The following is a 15934-nucleotide window of genomic DNA, read 5'->3' as shown; positions in this document are numbered from 1 at the left end:
AAATACCCCAGATGATTTAATGAAATACTCATTCTGCCAAAGCTTGATATTTTGTTGCTAAGTGCTTTACTCCCAAACAGCCGGGGACTGCAAGTGCCAAAACCCACTGCCAAATGTTCTGCTTAAGCTTTGGCAAATTTGCTTACTCTCTGGCAGGATTTTTGCTTGACCCAGCAGAATTTATTGTCAACATTTCAGTAAATTCAGCAGTCTTTAACTTTCAAGAAAGACTTTGACAACACAAACGTGATCTGTCAGTGAAATCAGCTAAACTTTTTTCATGAAATCAAAAGGAAAAAAAAGGTGGAGTCTTAACCACTTGTTACATGTGATAAAATCAAGCGGTGGTTGTGCAGTCCACTGTCCTTACAGATGCCAAAAGACTACGGCAAGCGGTCCATAGCAAGACTTAGCCTCATCTGGTACTGGTAGGGTTCACCGAAGAGCTGCAACAAAGGGTGGTGGAGCCAACTGGAGAACTTCAGCTGGTGTATGTGGAGAAAATTATAAAGCGAGAGGTCTTTTGGAAAGTACCCCCATCCCCATCATGTTCATGCCACAGCTATTGCTAAAGAAGCACGGAAAGTGAAGTAGAAGAGACAGAACAAGCACAAAAATAGAAAATAAAATTTGTTTATGATGGATCGTACATAGGTGAAAGGCTGACTAGCTAGTAGGTGTGTAGTTGAATCCTGCCTGTGAAAGACTTCAAATTTCTGCATATCTGAGCCTCCTGTTTATTTGGATGTAGTCAAAGATAAGGGCATGTATTGTAAACATTGGTTGATACGGACCAACTGTGGTGAGAAGATCTGCAGAATTCAACAAAGGATCTACTTTGTCAGTAACTACCCTCACAGAAGTCAAGTGGCTTCCAAGTGGATGATCTCCTGAAGGGCGGCTGCAGAAGTCTAACATGAGAAAATGTTAGAAAATGTTGTTATATGAAAGTCTGACGAGAATTCACCCATCTCCTGTGTTTTCAAAACTTACTTTTGAATTAAAATCACTACTATGTATTTAAAAGATACTTATTGTAGTAGAAAAAAGTCTTGTACAATAATTGTTAGTTCTAAATAAAAAAAATCCCTGCAAAATGAAAATATATCGTTCAGATTATATTTGTGAGCTATTTGACATTGGCAGTTGAAATTTTGCATTTTTTGTACTACTGGCTTAGTAAAAATAACATCGTTGCTTCCATATCAAGTGTTACAGGAACATTATCAGTTTCTGTGTACTATCCTGAGGTCAAAGCTGTCTTTCTCTTGTCTTTGGTCACACACTGGCCCCAGGATTTCATTGAAGACTTTTGATTGTAGCTGCAGTGGGTTCCAGCACGATGCTTTTGCTTTGTTTGCATTGCTTTTCATGGCTAATCTGAGTTTTGTGTACTCTTTGGCTTCCCTGTATGACATGTGGAGAAATGCATTTCTCAGAGGAAGCCTCCAGGATTCACAAGATGGATGCATGACCTGCAGGGATACTGAGATATATATTGATAATATATAGGCATAGGCGTCTGGGAAGCCTTTGGGCGCACTTGCATTGGCTTTTGGGGTGAATCAGGAAAGTGTTTTTGATGTGCACCTCACAATCATCTCTTCTTGCCATGCTTTCGTTTGCATCGTGGAGCAATCTCGGTGCGTACAAACTGAATTCCCGTTGGATGAAACTAAAGCAGAAGCAGTGCTTCGGGACGATGAGTATGTGCCCCAACCTCTAATGGGCATTCAGTCCATAGGATCAGAATAGAGCTAGTGCAAAGTAAAACCCTGCAAAACCCAGGGCCGATTACTTTATTCTACAAATCCATTCCATTTGGGCTGCATTACTTGCTAGCATAGACACGGTCTGTAAATATCATGATCTGCAGGTTTTTTGATTTTTATTCCCTGGCAAAATAGTTGAATAGAAATTTTCAATTTATTTGAATTGCTTAGTTGGTTGTTTTGATATTTATTTTTTTTTTTGCATATAAATTTCTCACATTTGCTGCTGCTGAGACTATAAAACATTGTCAAATCCTGATCTGAGGGTTACGCGGTTACTGGCAGCCTGCCTCTGCTCCACAGCTCCCAGGGCTGGGGCAGAGCTCCTGGAAGGTGTGTTACTCTCGATTTTGGGTAGCAGCCCTGAACCCGTTTTCCCCCAGCAGAACTCCTGGCTGCTACAGTTAGCTGCTCAGCTGTTATTCTAAATATGCAGAATGGTTGTCACTGTGTTATGTGGAAACTAGGCAGTTGTCTTATTTCTTTACATATCAACTGGCTAAAGATTTTTATTTTAGATTTTATTTCAGAAGTCTTTTACTAGGAGGGTGAGGATGAGACCATTAAATTCCTACAGCTTTTTTTTTTTTTTTTTCTTTCTCCCTCAATAGATACGTTCTCAGGACTGGATTCAGATGTGACAGCTACTCCAGAGGCATATGTGATATACGATGATGGTATTGTTTAAATGTAAAAGTCTATCACAAGTGGCATGTTGGGTTTTTTCCACTCTTCTTTCTTTGGAATTGGGTTCGAGGGGACAGGTTGGTGAATGGAAGCTTAAGCAAGCAGTGGTGAGCTGGAAAGGCTTTCCAGAGTCCCGCATCACATGTGAAGTTCAAGGGTGCAAAGGCAACTGTTTCTGGGCATGAAGGTCCCTTTCTGTCGGTCCTGCAGTCTAACAGGAACCTATTGTGGAAATAAATTATGTTCAGATCTGGGTCATACAGTCACCACTTCAATCTTAGACTTAATTTCTCTGGTACAACTTCTAACTCCAGCCCACTCAAAGTCAATGAACTCTTCTAAAACAGAAAACCGAAATAATGTCTGAGCCCTGGAAACTTGAAATACCTTAGTAAGTTTTTAGCACTCTGCAGCACTGTGAATATATTTTTTTATCTTTTTTTGATGCGTAGTCTGCATTTAGACTATAAAACATGCTCATACTGAATGAGATCACCTACATATAAAATAATTAATCTGCTGATTTCATGTGGAATTTAAATTAAAGAAATTTGAAATCAGATGAAGGGAGAAAGGGGAAATATTTTTGCAGTTATATTTGTGCCATCTTGATACTGTAATTCAGGACACACAAAACTTAGCTGAAGAGGAAGCCTCAAGTCCCAGCATTTAATTTTAAATTTGCACAGGAAATGCAAATTCTCAGTTACTGGAACTAGCACTCACTTTCTGCCATCACTGAATTCTGATGTTCTGCTGCTTTTAATCCTCAGACTCCTTCTCCTACCCCCACATATTAAAGCAGATAAGTACTGAGCTCTGTTAAACTCAAAGTGTTCTAGTATTAGATTTTTGGTAGAATTCATGGCTCTAGAATAATAAAAGTTTTTTTCTTTGTGGATGCAGTACTGGCATCTTAAGTCAAACCAACAACAACAACAAAAGGCATTTAAAAAGAGAGTGCAGCAACTGAGAGGAAGATGTCATAGACTTTATTGATTTTTATTCCGATTGCTTCATACTGAGCCCAACTAAGAATGTGGGGAGGAGAGGATGAACTAAAAACTGCAGAAGTCCTGCACCCCACGTTCCTTAAATCCCCATGAAAACAGAATGTCCTCAGTGCACAGGTCTTTTGCCAGGCCTCCCCTTAGGGGCACGTCACCTGCGGAAAACAGATGCTTTAGCAGTTTAAGCAGAAAACACTCAAAAGCCATGAACAGAGTCCCACAGCCTGTATAAGGACCCAGCAGGGATGCAAAATGCCTCTTTCCCTTCATTTTGTGTGTCCATCTGGTAGCACAGTAGCTTTGCAAAGAGCACTGGATATAATGGGACTCAGTATCAAGGAGGACTGAATCAGGAGATTCATGTATGCCAGTTTGCCTTCCCTCATGGCCCTAATGGGACCGCGAATGGCAAGTACAGGACTCCACGTCTCTCAGTTGCAGAAAGGTTTAAGGGCAGTATGAACCAGTTCTAGCATTTCAGAATAGTAACACAGAGTTTTCTTACAAAGCCATTTTTTCACCCCCTTATCTCCTTCCTTTGGCATCTGAGGGCTGTGGCCAGGGATTCAGTTGCTGTGCTGTCCTCCTTTGGGGATTGCAAGGGGCGGTGGGAGACAGTGCATTCAGGATATTGCTGTATGAATACATATGTTTATTGTCACCCTTTTTACTTGTGTAAGCGAGGTCTAAATCAGCAATACCACTAGTATTCTGAGGCAAAGGCTTCATGCTTGCTGTCCATCAGTTTGGTAGAAACCCTTGCAAGGCCGAAGTGTGACCAACTCTGACTTAGAGGCCCGTATGGAGCATGCGGCAGCTAGGGCAGGGTGTGTGGCACTCCTTTGGGACTGTGGCTGGTGACAGAAATGTTTCCCTTCTCATAGTTAAGCCAAAATAACATGAAGCAAGTTAACATTTTCATCTTTTGTTTCCTCTGAAGACTATGAGTTTTTTGAGAGTACTTTACCACCAACCACCACCACTGTCAGAACCACCACTGCTTCTACAACGGCAGAATTGGAAGTTGTCTATCCGGAGACTAGTGTTGTTGGCACCGGCCCTGTGTCAGAATATGATATTGCTGGGAAGAAACGGTTCACTGGTAAGGATGTCCTTTGGTTTATGTAGCTTACTACTTGGGCTTGGGCTGCAAAGAATTCTTCTAGCAAGGTCAGGCCTTAAGCTGAGACGATTGCACAAATATGTCCAACAGACTAGTGTGTGGTCCTTGTAAGGGCTGCCAGCCAGGAAACCCAAACAGCAGTATACTATGTTCATAGCTTCGATGCTTGCATGTCTACGTGTGGACCCACACCAGTTTTGTTGAAGCAGTGCAAACCTCTTTGTACTCGTAAGAGAGCAAGAGTGTCTCCTCTGGTGCTCAGTTCAGCTCAATTGCATCATTTTAAGTTCACACCAGTAGTTCAATCAGTGCAGATAGGTATGAGTCTTCTTCTGGGGCACCTAATTCTTTTCCACTGACCCATGCAACCCCAGTGATTTCACCCACCTTGCACAAGCATGTGCGTCAAAGGTGTGCTTCGAAATCAAGGAATGAATGGGATTTTGGACATGAACTTTCCAAAAAGTAAAATCAACAGAGGTAAATTTGACCTTGCTATTTGTATCTTTGCTCTGTAGAAGGAACTTGGTGAAGGAACCCCCAATACATTGACATGAGCCACGAGGCTGGCTCCTGTGTATGTAAGCCATTCAAGGGTGTAGGTAGGAGTTGCAGCTCTGACTTCAGAGCTGCTCTGCTTCTTTGTCAGGGAAGTGACTGGGGGCCAGAGCAGAGGGATTTGGAGGGGGTAGGGCACTGCATTCCAGCCTCCACCCCATACTGGTGACTCCCCCACAGCCCTTTACAAACCTCTGGCATTTGAACTGAGGTCAGGTCAGCTGCTGGCTCACCTGGCATTTCGGATGAGAGTTCAGTGCATGGAGAGTCTCATGTCTTGCCTTTCCTTCCACTATCCACAAGCTTCACATGGCTTAGAGTGGAGCTCTGCTGCTGGAGTAAAGATTTGTTTTTATATGTGCCAAGATTTTTTTCCAGTGCATCTCCAGTTTCCCTGTCCAAACAATTTCATGATGTTTCTATTCGGCCCTCTCACTGTCAGTGCTTCTTGATTCATTTAGCTAGAGAGGCTAAAATTAACTTCATTACAAAATCTGGAAAAAATCCCTTTAAGGCATGAAATCCAATAAGATAAACCAAGAAAAGTTGGTTTATGAACATTTCAGGGCACTAGAGAAATAATACTACCATTTCAATGAATTGTATTATTGCAACTGAATAAACATTTCCAAAGCAAGTTTTATAGTCCTTCGAACGTTACAGTGACTTTTAAGGTAATAAAAAGATGGTTTAATCTTTTCCTGAACTGAAGTGCAATTCCAGTCAGTATAACGCTTTTGAAAATAGAAGTTACAGGTTGGGATCGCATGCTGGGAAGGTAGGGACTCCTGACTCCTGGCCCTTTAGTACCCAGGGAACCACAGCAATAATCCCTTCATTTAACCTGGTCAGACTTCACCTTGGAATGACTCTTCTTGTTCTCTCTGTTGTTTCACCCCAGCTTCAGGATGTTTGTGTAAGAGCCAACCACTAAGACCTGGTAAAGTCTTAGATGATCTAAGGGCCTGGCAGGGATCTGTTCCCACATGTGGAAAAGCAGAGAGTTTGGGTGACATTTCCACTCCACCTCCAGAGCACCTGGAGGTAGCGTGCAGAGGGTCTTGCAGTCAGACTGCTCTCTTCTGTCTCTCGTAGCAAACGCAATCCTTCTGTCTTTGCATAATTGGGTACAGTTGTGAGCGTGGGCTAGACCTGAACATTGGCGTCCCATTCCCCCTGCGCTCAAATAGAGTGTGAGCCATGCTTTTTTGGCAGCAGGGAGCCATCTCTGGGCTGGGAGGGAAGGAATTTTAAAATACATCACAAAACGTGACTCTCTTCAGGAAATTGCCAGCCTGTGTGCTACTCTGTAGTACCTACAAACTGTGAACTGAACGCTGCCTTTCCCTGTCTCTTCCAGCTCCTTATGTGACCTATCTCAATAAAGATCCAGCAGCCCCCTGCTCCTTGACAGAGGCCCTGGAGCACTTCCAAGTGGAGAGCCTCGATGAAATCATCCCCAATGACCTCAGAGAGAAAGACCTGCGTCCCCTGAAAGCCCCTCACAACATCACCGTCGTGGCAGTTGAAGGCTGTCACTCCTTTGTCATCGTGGACTGGGCCAAACCTGCTCGAGGAGACATGGTAACAGGTACTCTCCTGAGGGTTGCTTTCCTTATGGGGTAGTGGGGAAGGGGAGGGTTTTCTTAAAGGACCATTTTTGCCTTAAACTGAGCCAATGGCTCATGAAGTTCTCACTCCTCTGCAATTTTCTGAGGGAGGTGAGATACTTTCTGAAGAGCAAGAAAGGTCCCTCTGTCATCCCTCAGTGCCAGACCGACCAGCTCGTGCTGGTCCAGGTGTCTAAAAAATTTTGCTGCTGCTTTTGCGCCAGTGGTTCCGAAAGCAGTACTTCTCACCTGGATGGTAGCTGTGATAGTGCTTTGCTTGACTGAGCGCTTCTGCCTCCAGGTAATGCCCTCAGCACTACTGCAGGCACCTCCCAAACCTGCCTTTGGAGCATCTTTCACACTTGGCTTCAGTCCGCGCCCAGCTGAGGTGACTGTCTGGCTGGAACCAGTCTGGGTCCTGCCTGGCTGTGACCGTGCAACCGACTTCTTGTGAAAGAATCACAAAAGTCGCTGGAAAGACACTAGAGTAAATAAATAGCTAAAATATTTTCAAAATTAATCAACCCCTGTTTTTCACAGGGGCCTGAAAGATCTGAAGTAAGCATTGGAAAAGGCCACTGCTTTGGTGCTAATGTCCAGTTTTCGAGGAGCCTGGCCCAGCTCTGTGGCTGACGGTGATGACAGAGGGGTGGGAGCTGGTGGAGCTGAAGAAGTGATAATGGTTGGGAAGGGAGAAGGTGGCACTTGAACAGGCTGTGTGGTGTCTGTCCCACAGCATTTCATTCTTCAAGGCTGTTGATCCAATACCTTACCGAGCGCAGTTTGCATAACATTTTTTAAAAAAACAAACCACAGTATTTCTAAGTATATTAGTTTCTGCACAGTCAGTGTTATCACTTAAAACAGTGAATGCGTTGTCTCTGTCATCTTTTCGCCTTCACTGGTTTAATCCAGTATTTGCACCTGAGTACCATCTTCTGATGTAATGCTCCATCATTATTAGCTAGTGACAGGAAATTCTTGTAGCCTGGAATTTTCCAGGGGAGTTAGGCATCAAATCACTTGCTTTCACTCCTTTTAATCCATACCACAACTCCTAGGGATATTATTCATTTAAAATTTATTTAGAATCCTCACAACTATTTGTCTTTACCATTTGCAGGCTACCTGGTTTACAGTGCATCCTATGATGACTTTTTAAAGAATAAGTGGTCAACCAGGACTGCAGGGACTACTCATTTGCCGATTGAGAACCTGAAGCCCAACACACGGTAAGGATTTGATCCACTCTCTTTCAGGTCTGTTAGGAAAGCAAAACAAATTTTGAGAATTGTCAGTGGTTTTTCTTGGCCTTAGTATAAATGTTTACGTCTGATGTAGATTTCACTCATTCTGTTTGACAGCAAATTGTTATATAAACCGCACAGCTACTTACATGGTAACTTTACCGTATTAACTCTGGAGCAGATGACTGTGTGTACTTGCATATATGTTTATGTGTATAAAAACATGTATCGGTAACAGAGAAAATGTTATTTTAAAAATGCATTTTCTAGTCTTATGCATAACTGAATCAAATTTTCGGGGGAAGAGTATACTAAAGCGTACCCTTGGTGTGATGTGAGGAGAGGTGCTCTGGTCTGTTTTTGCTGGATGTTCACATGAGTTGTGCTGGAAGAGAAGGCTTGGTGGTATATCATGAGGCTGTGGCAGTTGCTCAGAAGTCAGTTTGGCAAGAGCTTTAGGTCTTTATCTTGTGAAAAATCTCACTGAAATGGCAGAACAAAAATGCATGCTTTGCGTGATATTGGAATAATTCGTGGCAATTGGGCGGGTACTAAATGGCCAAAAAGGGACTACATTAAAATTACTTCTTTTCACAGATGATCAGTGGCTCTCATACTTTCCTCTCAAATTCTGAGTCCAAAATACTTTTGGTGCTGCCTTGGGCTAGGTGATTGCTCTTCACTTGCTGATGCCTTCAGTCTCTCAGACACTGGTGGCAGGTGTTGCTTCTGTATTTGGTAACATGGGAGGTGCACTGGGATTGTGGGCTAGGACTAGCATGCCTCACTTCATGACAAGCTGCAGATCAGAGCATCCACTCCCAGGACAGGCACGCAGGGTTTGTGCCAGGGCAATACAGAAGAGAGGAACGGTGTCACCTAAAGTATCTTTTCTTTCCAAGATGATTTATAGATGAAGGGAAAGTTCTGTGGGTTAAAAGCAGTTAATTGAGAACCTCAACCTAGAAAACAGAGAAGAATTGTTTGAGCATGGCCCTCATCTAAAATATTAATAGATTAAATAATAAAATAAGAAAAAATAAATAAATTATGAAAAGTCAATGCAGTATAGCATTTGGGTTTCAAATATGACCAGGTATATTTTTTCTGACCACTTTACAGTGCTTCTCCGCACAGCCCTGGCTTTAGCATAGACTCACACACACCTTGCCCCTGCAGCTGCTACTGCTGGCCCTGAAACATCCACGCACAGAGACATCACCGTATGTCTTAGGAAGGGGGTGCTGCTCCCCTGTCTCCTCCCTGGAGATTTCCCTCCAACCAAAGAGTTCTCTGGGGATATGGCATCTCTTTGGGAGAGCCAGAGCAACTTCAGCAGCAGCTCCTTAGGCAGGTGCACCAGGGACACATCCACCAGAGGACACCTGCAGCACCAGAGATATGGGAAATCAGCAAGCAAAAGGTGTATGGAGAGGCAGGATAAGCATACACAGGAAACCCAAAGAGTTAAAAGAAAAAAACGGAAATAAGTTGTTACAGGAAATGCGTTGTGCCATTTTATCCTCTGCTTTTCTGTCTGCAGCACTGTCAGTCACACGCTTCATGAGACTTTTTCTCACATATCCCAGAGATAAAAAAAAGGCAACCTATTTTGAAGATTAATAATCTAGACCATCCACCACCACCGTGGGTGGTGGATTAAAGCGATATTACTTGCCCAGTAGGGAGCTGCAGTTGTATGCGCTGCATCTACTAGTGCCCTTGTTATAAAACATCATTGTTACAAAAGTATGGAGGGAAGTGTGGGGCACAGTTTATCTGTGGGTTTAACCCATTGTAACAAGATGGAAGACGTCTGAGATCTCCTGCACTCTGTTCCTAGATAGTGAGAGAAGTGGGTGCAGACCCTCCTGCCTTTGCATGTCCACGTCCTTGTGCCTTGAGAACATCCTTTCCCTTAACCTTTCTCCTCCTGCCGCTAGTCCCAGTTCCTGCCTCCACATCCCAGACTCCTGTATATCCCCAGCCCTTTTCCCCATCACCGGTTTTCTGTAGCCTCTCCTCTGCTCCCCGACTCTCAGCCTGTCCCCCACGCAGGCCAGGGAGGCATTGCCTATATGCCCCAGCTTCCCCTGGCTGGGCTTCTCCATCTCTTGCTTCTCTGCCGTTTCCAACTTCCAGCCCCGGCTCCTCACCTCTTTCAGTCAACCGTCCCTCTCCTGCTGCCCCAAGGACAGTGTTAAAGGCCAGCGATAGCTCTCTGCTTCTCGTGCCCAACATCTCAAGGTCACCAAAAGTGCAGTTGCAGTGAAAGCCCCCAGGAGTCCTGCAGCCGCTGTCCTGGCTGTGCTTGGTGCAGGGGAACTGATGGGAATTGAGCTGCCAACATGTGATACATCTGCCGAGATGTACGTTAACTCCAGGCTTCAGAAGGTCACAATTTAGCTGTATTTGAATGGATCAACGTTATAGGTTCATGCATCTCCATGAACCTAGTATCTCCCCTGTCAAGTGTGAAGGTTCTGTTTCAAAGTAGGGAGGTTCAATCAGGTGCTATTTGTTTTAAGTATGTTATTTCCCCAGCATGTTACTGAAGAATGGTATAATCCGTTGGCCTCTGTTGTATGCTCTGTGGAGGCAGTAAAGTCTTCATGTGGGGTCTGTGGTGGAGAAGGAGGGTTCTTTATAACAGGGAAATTGTGTGTATCGTACAATCTCATTTACATTCTCCAAATCCACAGACTGAATGGATTGCATATTTTTTGTCTTAAAAATAACTCCCTAACCACTGGGAAAAGACCCCGTGCCTAACTAAGAAAATATGGCATGAAATCTGAAGTTAGTCTAAAAATTTTGTGTTTGCATTGTTAGTGCATTTTGTGAGAAATCTCTGATTAAGTCAGATTTACTTTATGCAGATGCTATTGGCCGCTCGGCATCCCATGAGGGTGCCATTGGTGGTGCAATCTTGTGGCGTCCACAGCGTATCAGAAACGGGTTGGCATCTTGGCAGAAGTCAGCCCCAGAGGTTTGAAGCTTTCAACACATCCTGGAAAACATCTGCCTGGTGTTTAGGTTTTACAAACAAAACGGAAGTCTATGTTTAACCCATGTCATAAGTTTTCTTCCGAGGCCTGGTCTAACCTCCATTTGAGAAGTGGAAGTTTTTCCATTAGCAAAACTCTGGTCAGCTTCAGTGGGCACAGGAGCCGTTTCCTTGCGACATGTGAATGTAAACACTAAAATTACTTTAAACCTTATTAAATCTTAAAAACAGCAGTCTTGACAATGTCCCTTCCCTATCCTTAATTCTCAGCCATCACAGAAGACGAAGGGCTGGACAGCATCTGCTCAACCGCTAAATCCCGTCTCCTGCAGTCACAAACATTATAATCCTTGTCATAAACATTTCAGTCTCTTTCTTGAGCACGGTTAGCCTTTTTCCTGCCTTTCTGTGGCAAAGCTGTGTCAGTGCCTGATGGGAGTGGCTAGATAGTCTCATGATTTAAAACACCATCCTTTACCACCATGTCTCCACGTCTCATCAAATCTTCATCTCTGTCCACTTGGTTTTTGTTCCCTTCAGGGACATTTTGATCCCACAGTGCCTGCTGCCAATTCCAGTGTTGTGCAGAGCATTTTATAGGCGGCTCTCAAACATTTAGTCAGGGCTCACAACTGCAAACACAGCTTGGATCTTCTGGCTCTGGGGGCCAGATGCAGTGCAAATTTCTGTTCTCTTTTTGGATCTCCATTAAAGCAAAGGTGCAGTATGTCCAACAAGTAGCATCAGCCACAACTGGCTGTTGTGTGTCACCAGACAGCACAAGAGGTCAGGTGTCAATGAAACCCTTGTCCTGTGCAAGAGGTAGAACTGTGTGGGGCATACCTACCTCATACCAGCTGTGTCGGAAGCTCTTCTTCCAGCTCTGCTCGAGTGTCTTATATAATATTTGTTGTAAATATTCATGGCAGATGTAGTGCTAGGCCATTTTTGATGGAGGAAGACACTTTGCATGAGCCCGTGAACCTGCAGGCAGCTGATTTACATGTTTTTCTTCTGGAGGGACAGTGCAGTTGCAGGAGAAGGGTTTCAGCCCCTGCTGCCCTCTCCACATGCTCATGGGAGGAAACCTGTGGGTCCTTCCTGACCCCCTCCCATCCTCTTTTCCCCCTCATCCACCGGTCCTACTGGGCAGTGGGTCTATGGTGTGCTGTCACATCGGCTGGTCCCCTCCCTTTCCTGGGCAGCGCGTGGCTCTCCCTCCCCGACACCTGCGTGTACCCTCTGCGCACCCACCCTTGCGTTGACCCAGGAGGTCCGGCAGCAGCCATCCCACCATCCCCGTGGCTGGCATGCGGTCGTGGTGCTATGGATCCTGCCCTGCCACCTGCAGCACCTGCGGACGGAGCTGCTGGGCGTCCCACGGCTGGCTGGTGTCCCCCCATCTCAGCCTGCCGCTGGACGGGGCGCGAGGCTTGGGGGGGAGCATGCAGGCATGCCTTTGGAGAGGCGGGAAAAAGGATTTGATGGCTAACGAATTTTTTTTTAAAACAGCTGTTTCCCTAATTAGCGTGCTGAGCGATTATCTCACTCTGGCTGCGAGTTCCAGCTATTTAATGTGAACAGAAGGGAGACACCTTGAATTAAGTCATAAAATGATTTTGCTCGAAGTGACAGGTATGGTGATACGATTAGTCATACAGTCTAAATGAATAAAAATATTACGTATTCAATGCCCCATTATAATTTATTATGTTCTTTTTTGACATGTCAGTGGAAGCGATATTTAAAATCTCTAAGGAGATTTATTCTTAGGAGGAAAAGCTTTTTTCTTGACTATATTGAAAATAAACAACAAATGGTATTGCATCTCTTGCAGTTGTGATTTTTCTGTGCCTATTGGTAACAATTCATTGCAGTTCTGCCTAAGCAAAGTGTAACCAAAGTACAATCAACTTATATATTACAAATTTTGTTCGTGTATTTATGTGGTGAAGAACAGTTGAGTTATACCGGTTTGAGATTTCCTGGCAAATTCACCAGCTGAAGGATTCTGACTAATGAAAATGTCAGATGCCTGGACCTAGGAGCGCTTTGCCAATTCCTGTTTTATTTGTCATGTCTGAGAAAGAAATATATTCCAACTGCATTATTTTATTGACGTTCTTAATACAGCAATCATAGCATCGTCTATGTTTAAATCACAGGTCAGCAAGTCATGAGACCTGGCTCTCTTTCTGGCACTACTAAAGGCTTCTTGTATATATAAAGGCTTAGGAACTAATTTTCCAATTTAGCGAAGAAAAATGTGCTCATAACTTCATCGCTGCTTTTTCCAGACAGTCAGGCAGGCATCTTAAACAATTATGTGTCCCAGACGGGCTTTTATGTATGTAACAGGATACGTGAATGCTCAGTTGCCCTGATTGCGGAGGTAATCAGTTCCTGCATTACGCATCAGATACAAAACTGCATGCTTTTCCCTACTTAAATAGATGTGTTTTGAGCACGAGGTTCTTGGGCTGCTCTCTGCCACTTCAGATGTGGTTCATGGCACTTAGTTTTCTCATGGGAATGTTTTGGAGCTAGCATTAATACACACTTATTAAGTGCATGTAAAGGGTTGCTCAGAAGGTGCCACTGTGTTGCAAAGGTGGTATCTAATTATACCTCTTTGGAAGCGTCAGGCAGTCGGGCATCTGTACAGATGTTTTCACCATGCGTTGAAGCGTTATGGAAAAGTTGCAGGCTGGAAAACATTTTTCTCCTGCTTTTCCGAAGTAATTACACCAAGTGCAGGGCTAAGTCAGTGCAGCGTGGTGCTGCATTGCAGCCGGCTCGGGAGCCAGCGTGAGGAATCGCTGCCCTCTCTCCTGTCCCTCTGCTCAGCCTTGCGCCGTCGGCCCCTGCCCCAACCCGAATGGAGAAGGTCTGAGTAGGTGAAGGAGGTGTGGGTGGATGCAGGTGTCCCGTGAGAGCACTGGCAACTCAGGGGATTGGAGCGGTGCGCAGGCTGCCGTGTTTGCTCAGGTGGCCACAGCAGAGGAGCACATGGGAGGCTTTTCACCTCCCCTCTCCTCTTTCTCCAGCCACACTAAACGCGCACAAGCTGCGGTCGAGAAATCAAGGGCAATAGTTAAAACCCCTGGCAACTATTTCTGCCAGTAGGAGGATAGTGCTAGGAGCGAGCAAAAGACACAGCCTTGCCGAATTTCACTGTTTAACACGGTGTCTTTTTGCCACGGTGTCTTTTAAAAGAAAGCTGCGGGTCCTTTGTGAGCATCCTATAGTCGTTAATTACAGGCAGAACTGGCTGCAGAAAGCAGGAGTGGAGCCGGTTTCTGGCGTCAGCTGTGGGAGGTAGCAGGGACAGGGGGCATGTCCCCCATGCAGGGGCGGGAACGTGTCCCACAGAGGGTCTGACCATGCGTGTGCTCCAGGTCTGGCACAGATACGAGATAAAGCTTGTGCCACGGATGCAGCCCAGAGCATTTCAGTTCCTGGAGCTTCCACACTGATATTTCCTAGAAGACCCGCTTGTAATTTTCACAGGGTGAACGAGAAGGTGACCTGGCACATACCCTGGAGATAAGCAGCTTGCTTCACAGCAAAATCCTGTGTTCACATGAGTGCCACCCTTATGCTGAAGAAGTGGGTGTTATTTGCACATCTTTTTAGTCTTTTCATCGGGATCAGTTTGATTTTGAGGTGAAGCGGTTCACTGTGCATGAAAAAATGTATTCTTTTTAATGAAAAAAGAGATTCACCTTTGCCAAAGGCCTGGTTCAACTGGGTCACCTCTGGTTTCTCAGGGTGAATAGTTTCATATGCGCTTTGCCGGTGCTTAGGCCAGAGAGGTTCCTTTCAGGAGCAACCTCCAAGCCCTGCTCTGTGGCTAAGTCCTTGAGGAACAGATACATCTCGTGGTACAGGGGAGTGCACACGGTAAAACTCGAGTGGCAGACTAAAAATAGCAAAGATCCTGCACCAGGATTGTGGTGAATTTGCCTGCTGCCTGGTAGGCTGTAAAGTGCAAGCATCTTAACGTGGCATTAAACCACGTTACGCTCTTACGTTGCAAAGGCTACTGTCGTTTATTGTGGACAGAAGGAAAGAAAAGGGAGTAAAGTTTGTAATGTGGACGGTGTCCACGCTTGGTGCATAAACTGTGCCAGGTGACAATAGCTTCCAGGGGATGTCACACCATGTTTGCCGTGAGCCACGCTGCCTCAGCCCAGCGTGAGCTGTGCAAGCGGAGTAGCCCCAGCAGGTTTCTGTGCAGGATGGGGAGAGCTTTGCCATCAAGAGCAGCCTGATGTTTTTAATGGCACAGGCTCACTTTCACCAGGAGCATCAGGCCTGCCACTCAGGCGGGACATCGCAATGGGAGGTAATTCAGCGCTCGGTGGCACCTGTCCGCACGAGTAAGCGCTTGCCCTGTTATGTGGGTCATGTATGGCGCTTTTGGAAATGTCTGCTTTTGGATGAGAGGCTAAATCAAGATCCAAATGCTATGTGGGTATTACAGAGGCACGGTCGTTTTTTTATTAATTTCTTTACAAGAATGAAATTGAGCAAGCAGGCAAGAAAGGAAAACCTAAACTCAGGCACTTCAAAAATGCTGTGCTGGAACTTTTTACAGTAATCTTCCGCTCTAATTGATTTCTGCTGAACTGGATACAAAGAAAAAAGGGAAAGAAGAAAACATTAATCTGGGGAAAAATGTCAGGATAGGCATCAAATAAAAATTATTGTATTTGGAAATGAAATAAAAATGTGCTTGCACGTATTCTTTTCTAAGAGTGAGAATAATTTTGCTTCTGTCAAGCAAAGAATGGAGTTCTAGTGGTGAGTCATGTGCTTCGAGTTAAGCATGTGATTTAAATACTTTGGGGAATCAATAAGGCAATGTGAAACTCTCGTATTTCTGAAGTATCGTGATCTTAATGCTGCTGGACTTTT

General features: G+C 44.7%; 1 protein-coding gene across 1 annotated transcript in view; it reads left to right on the top strand.

Annotated features, from left to right (window-relative positions):
* FNDC1 (fibronectin type III domain containing 1) overlaps positions 1–15934 on the top strand; it is a gene marked incomplete at its 5' end in the record, with an annotated part of 72840 nt that overhangs the window by 48619 nt on the left and 8287 nt on the right. The window contains 4 exons of the mRNA XM_082481094.1: positions 2384–2449; positions 4410–4571; positions 6511–6741; positions 7884–7992. Of these exons, the coding sequence (XP_082337220.1) occupies positions 2384–2449; positions 4410–4571; positions 6511–6741; positions 7884–7992 (568 nt within the window). The remainder of the gene's footprint in view (positions 1–2383; positions 2450–4409; positions 4572–6510; positions 6742–7883; positions 7993–15934) is intronic.

Source organism: Vanellus vanellus, assembly GCF_965231255.1.
Source record: "Vanellus vanellus genome assembly, chromosome: 3".
Lineage (NCBI taxonomy): Eukaryota > Metazoa > Chordata > Aves > Charadriiformes > Charadriidae > Vanellus > Vanellus vanellus.
Note: the sequence above shows the minus strand (reverse complement) of the source record. Positions and strands in the feature narration are given on the sequence as shown.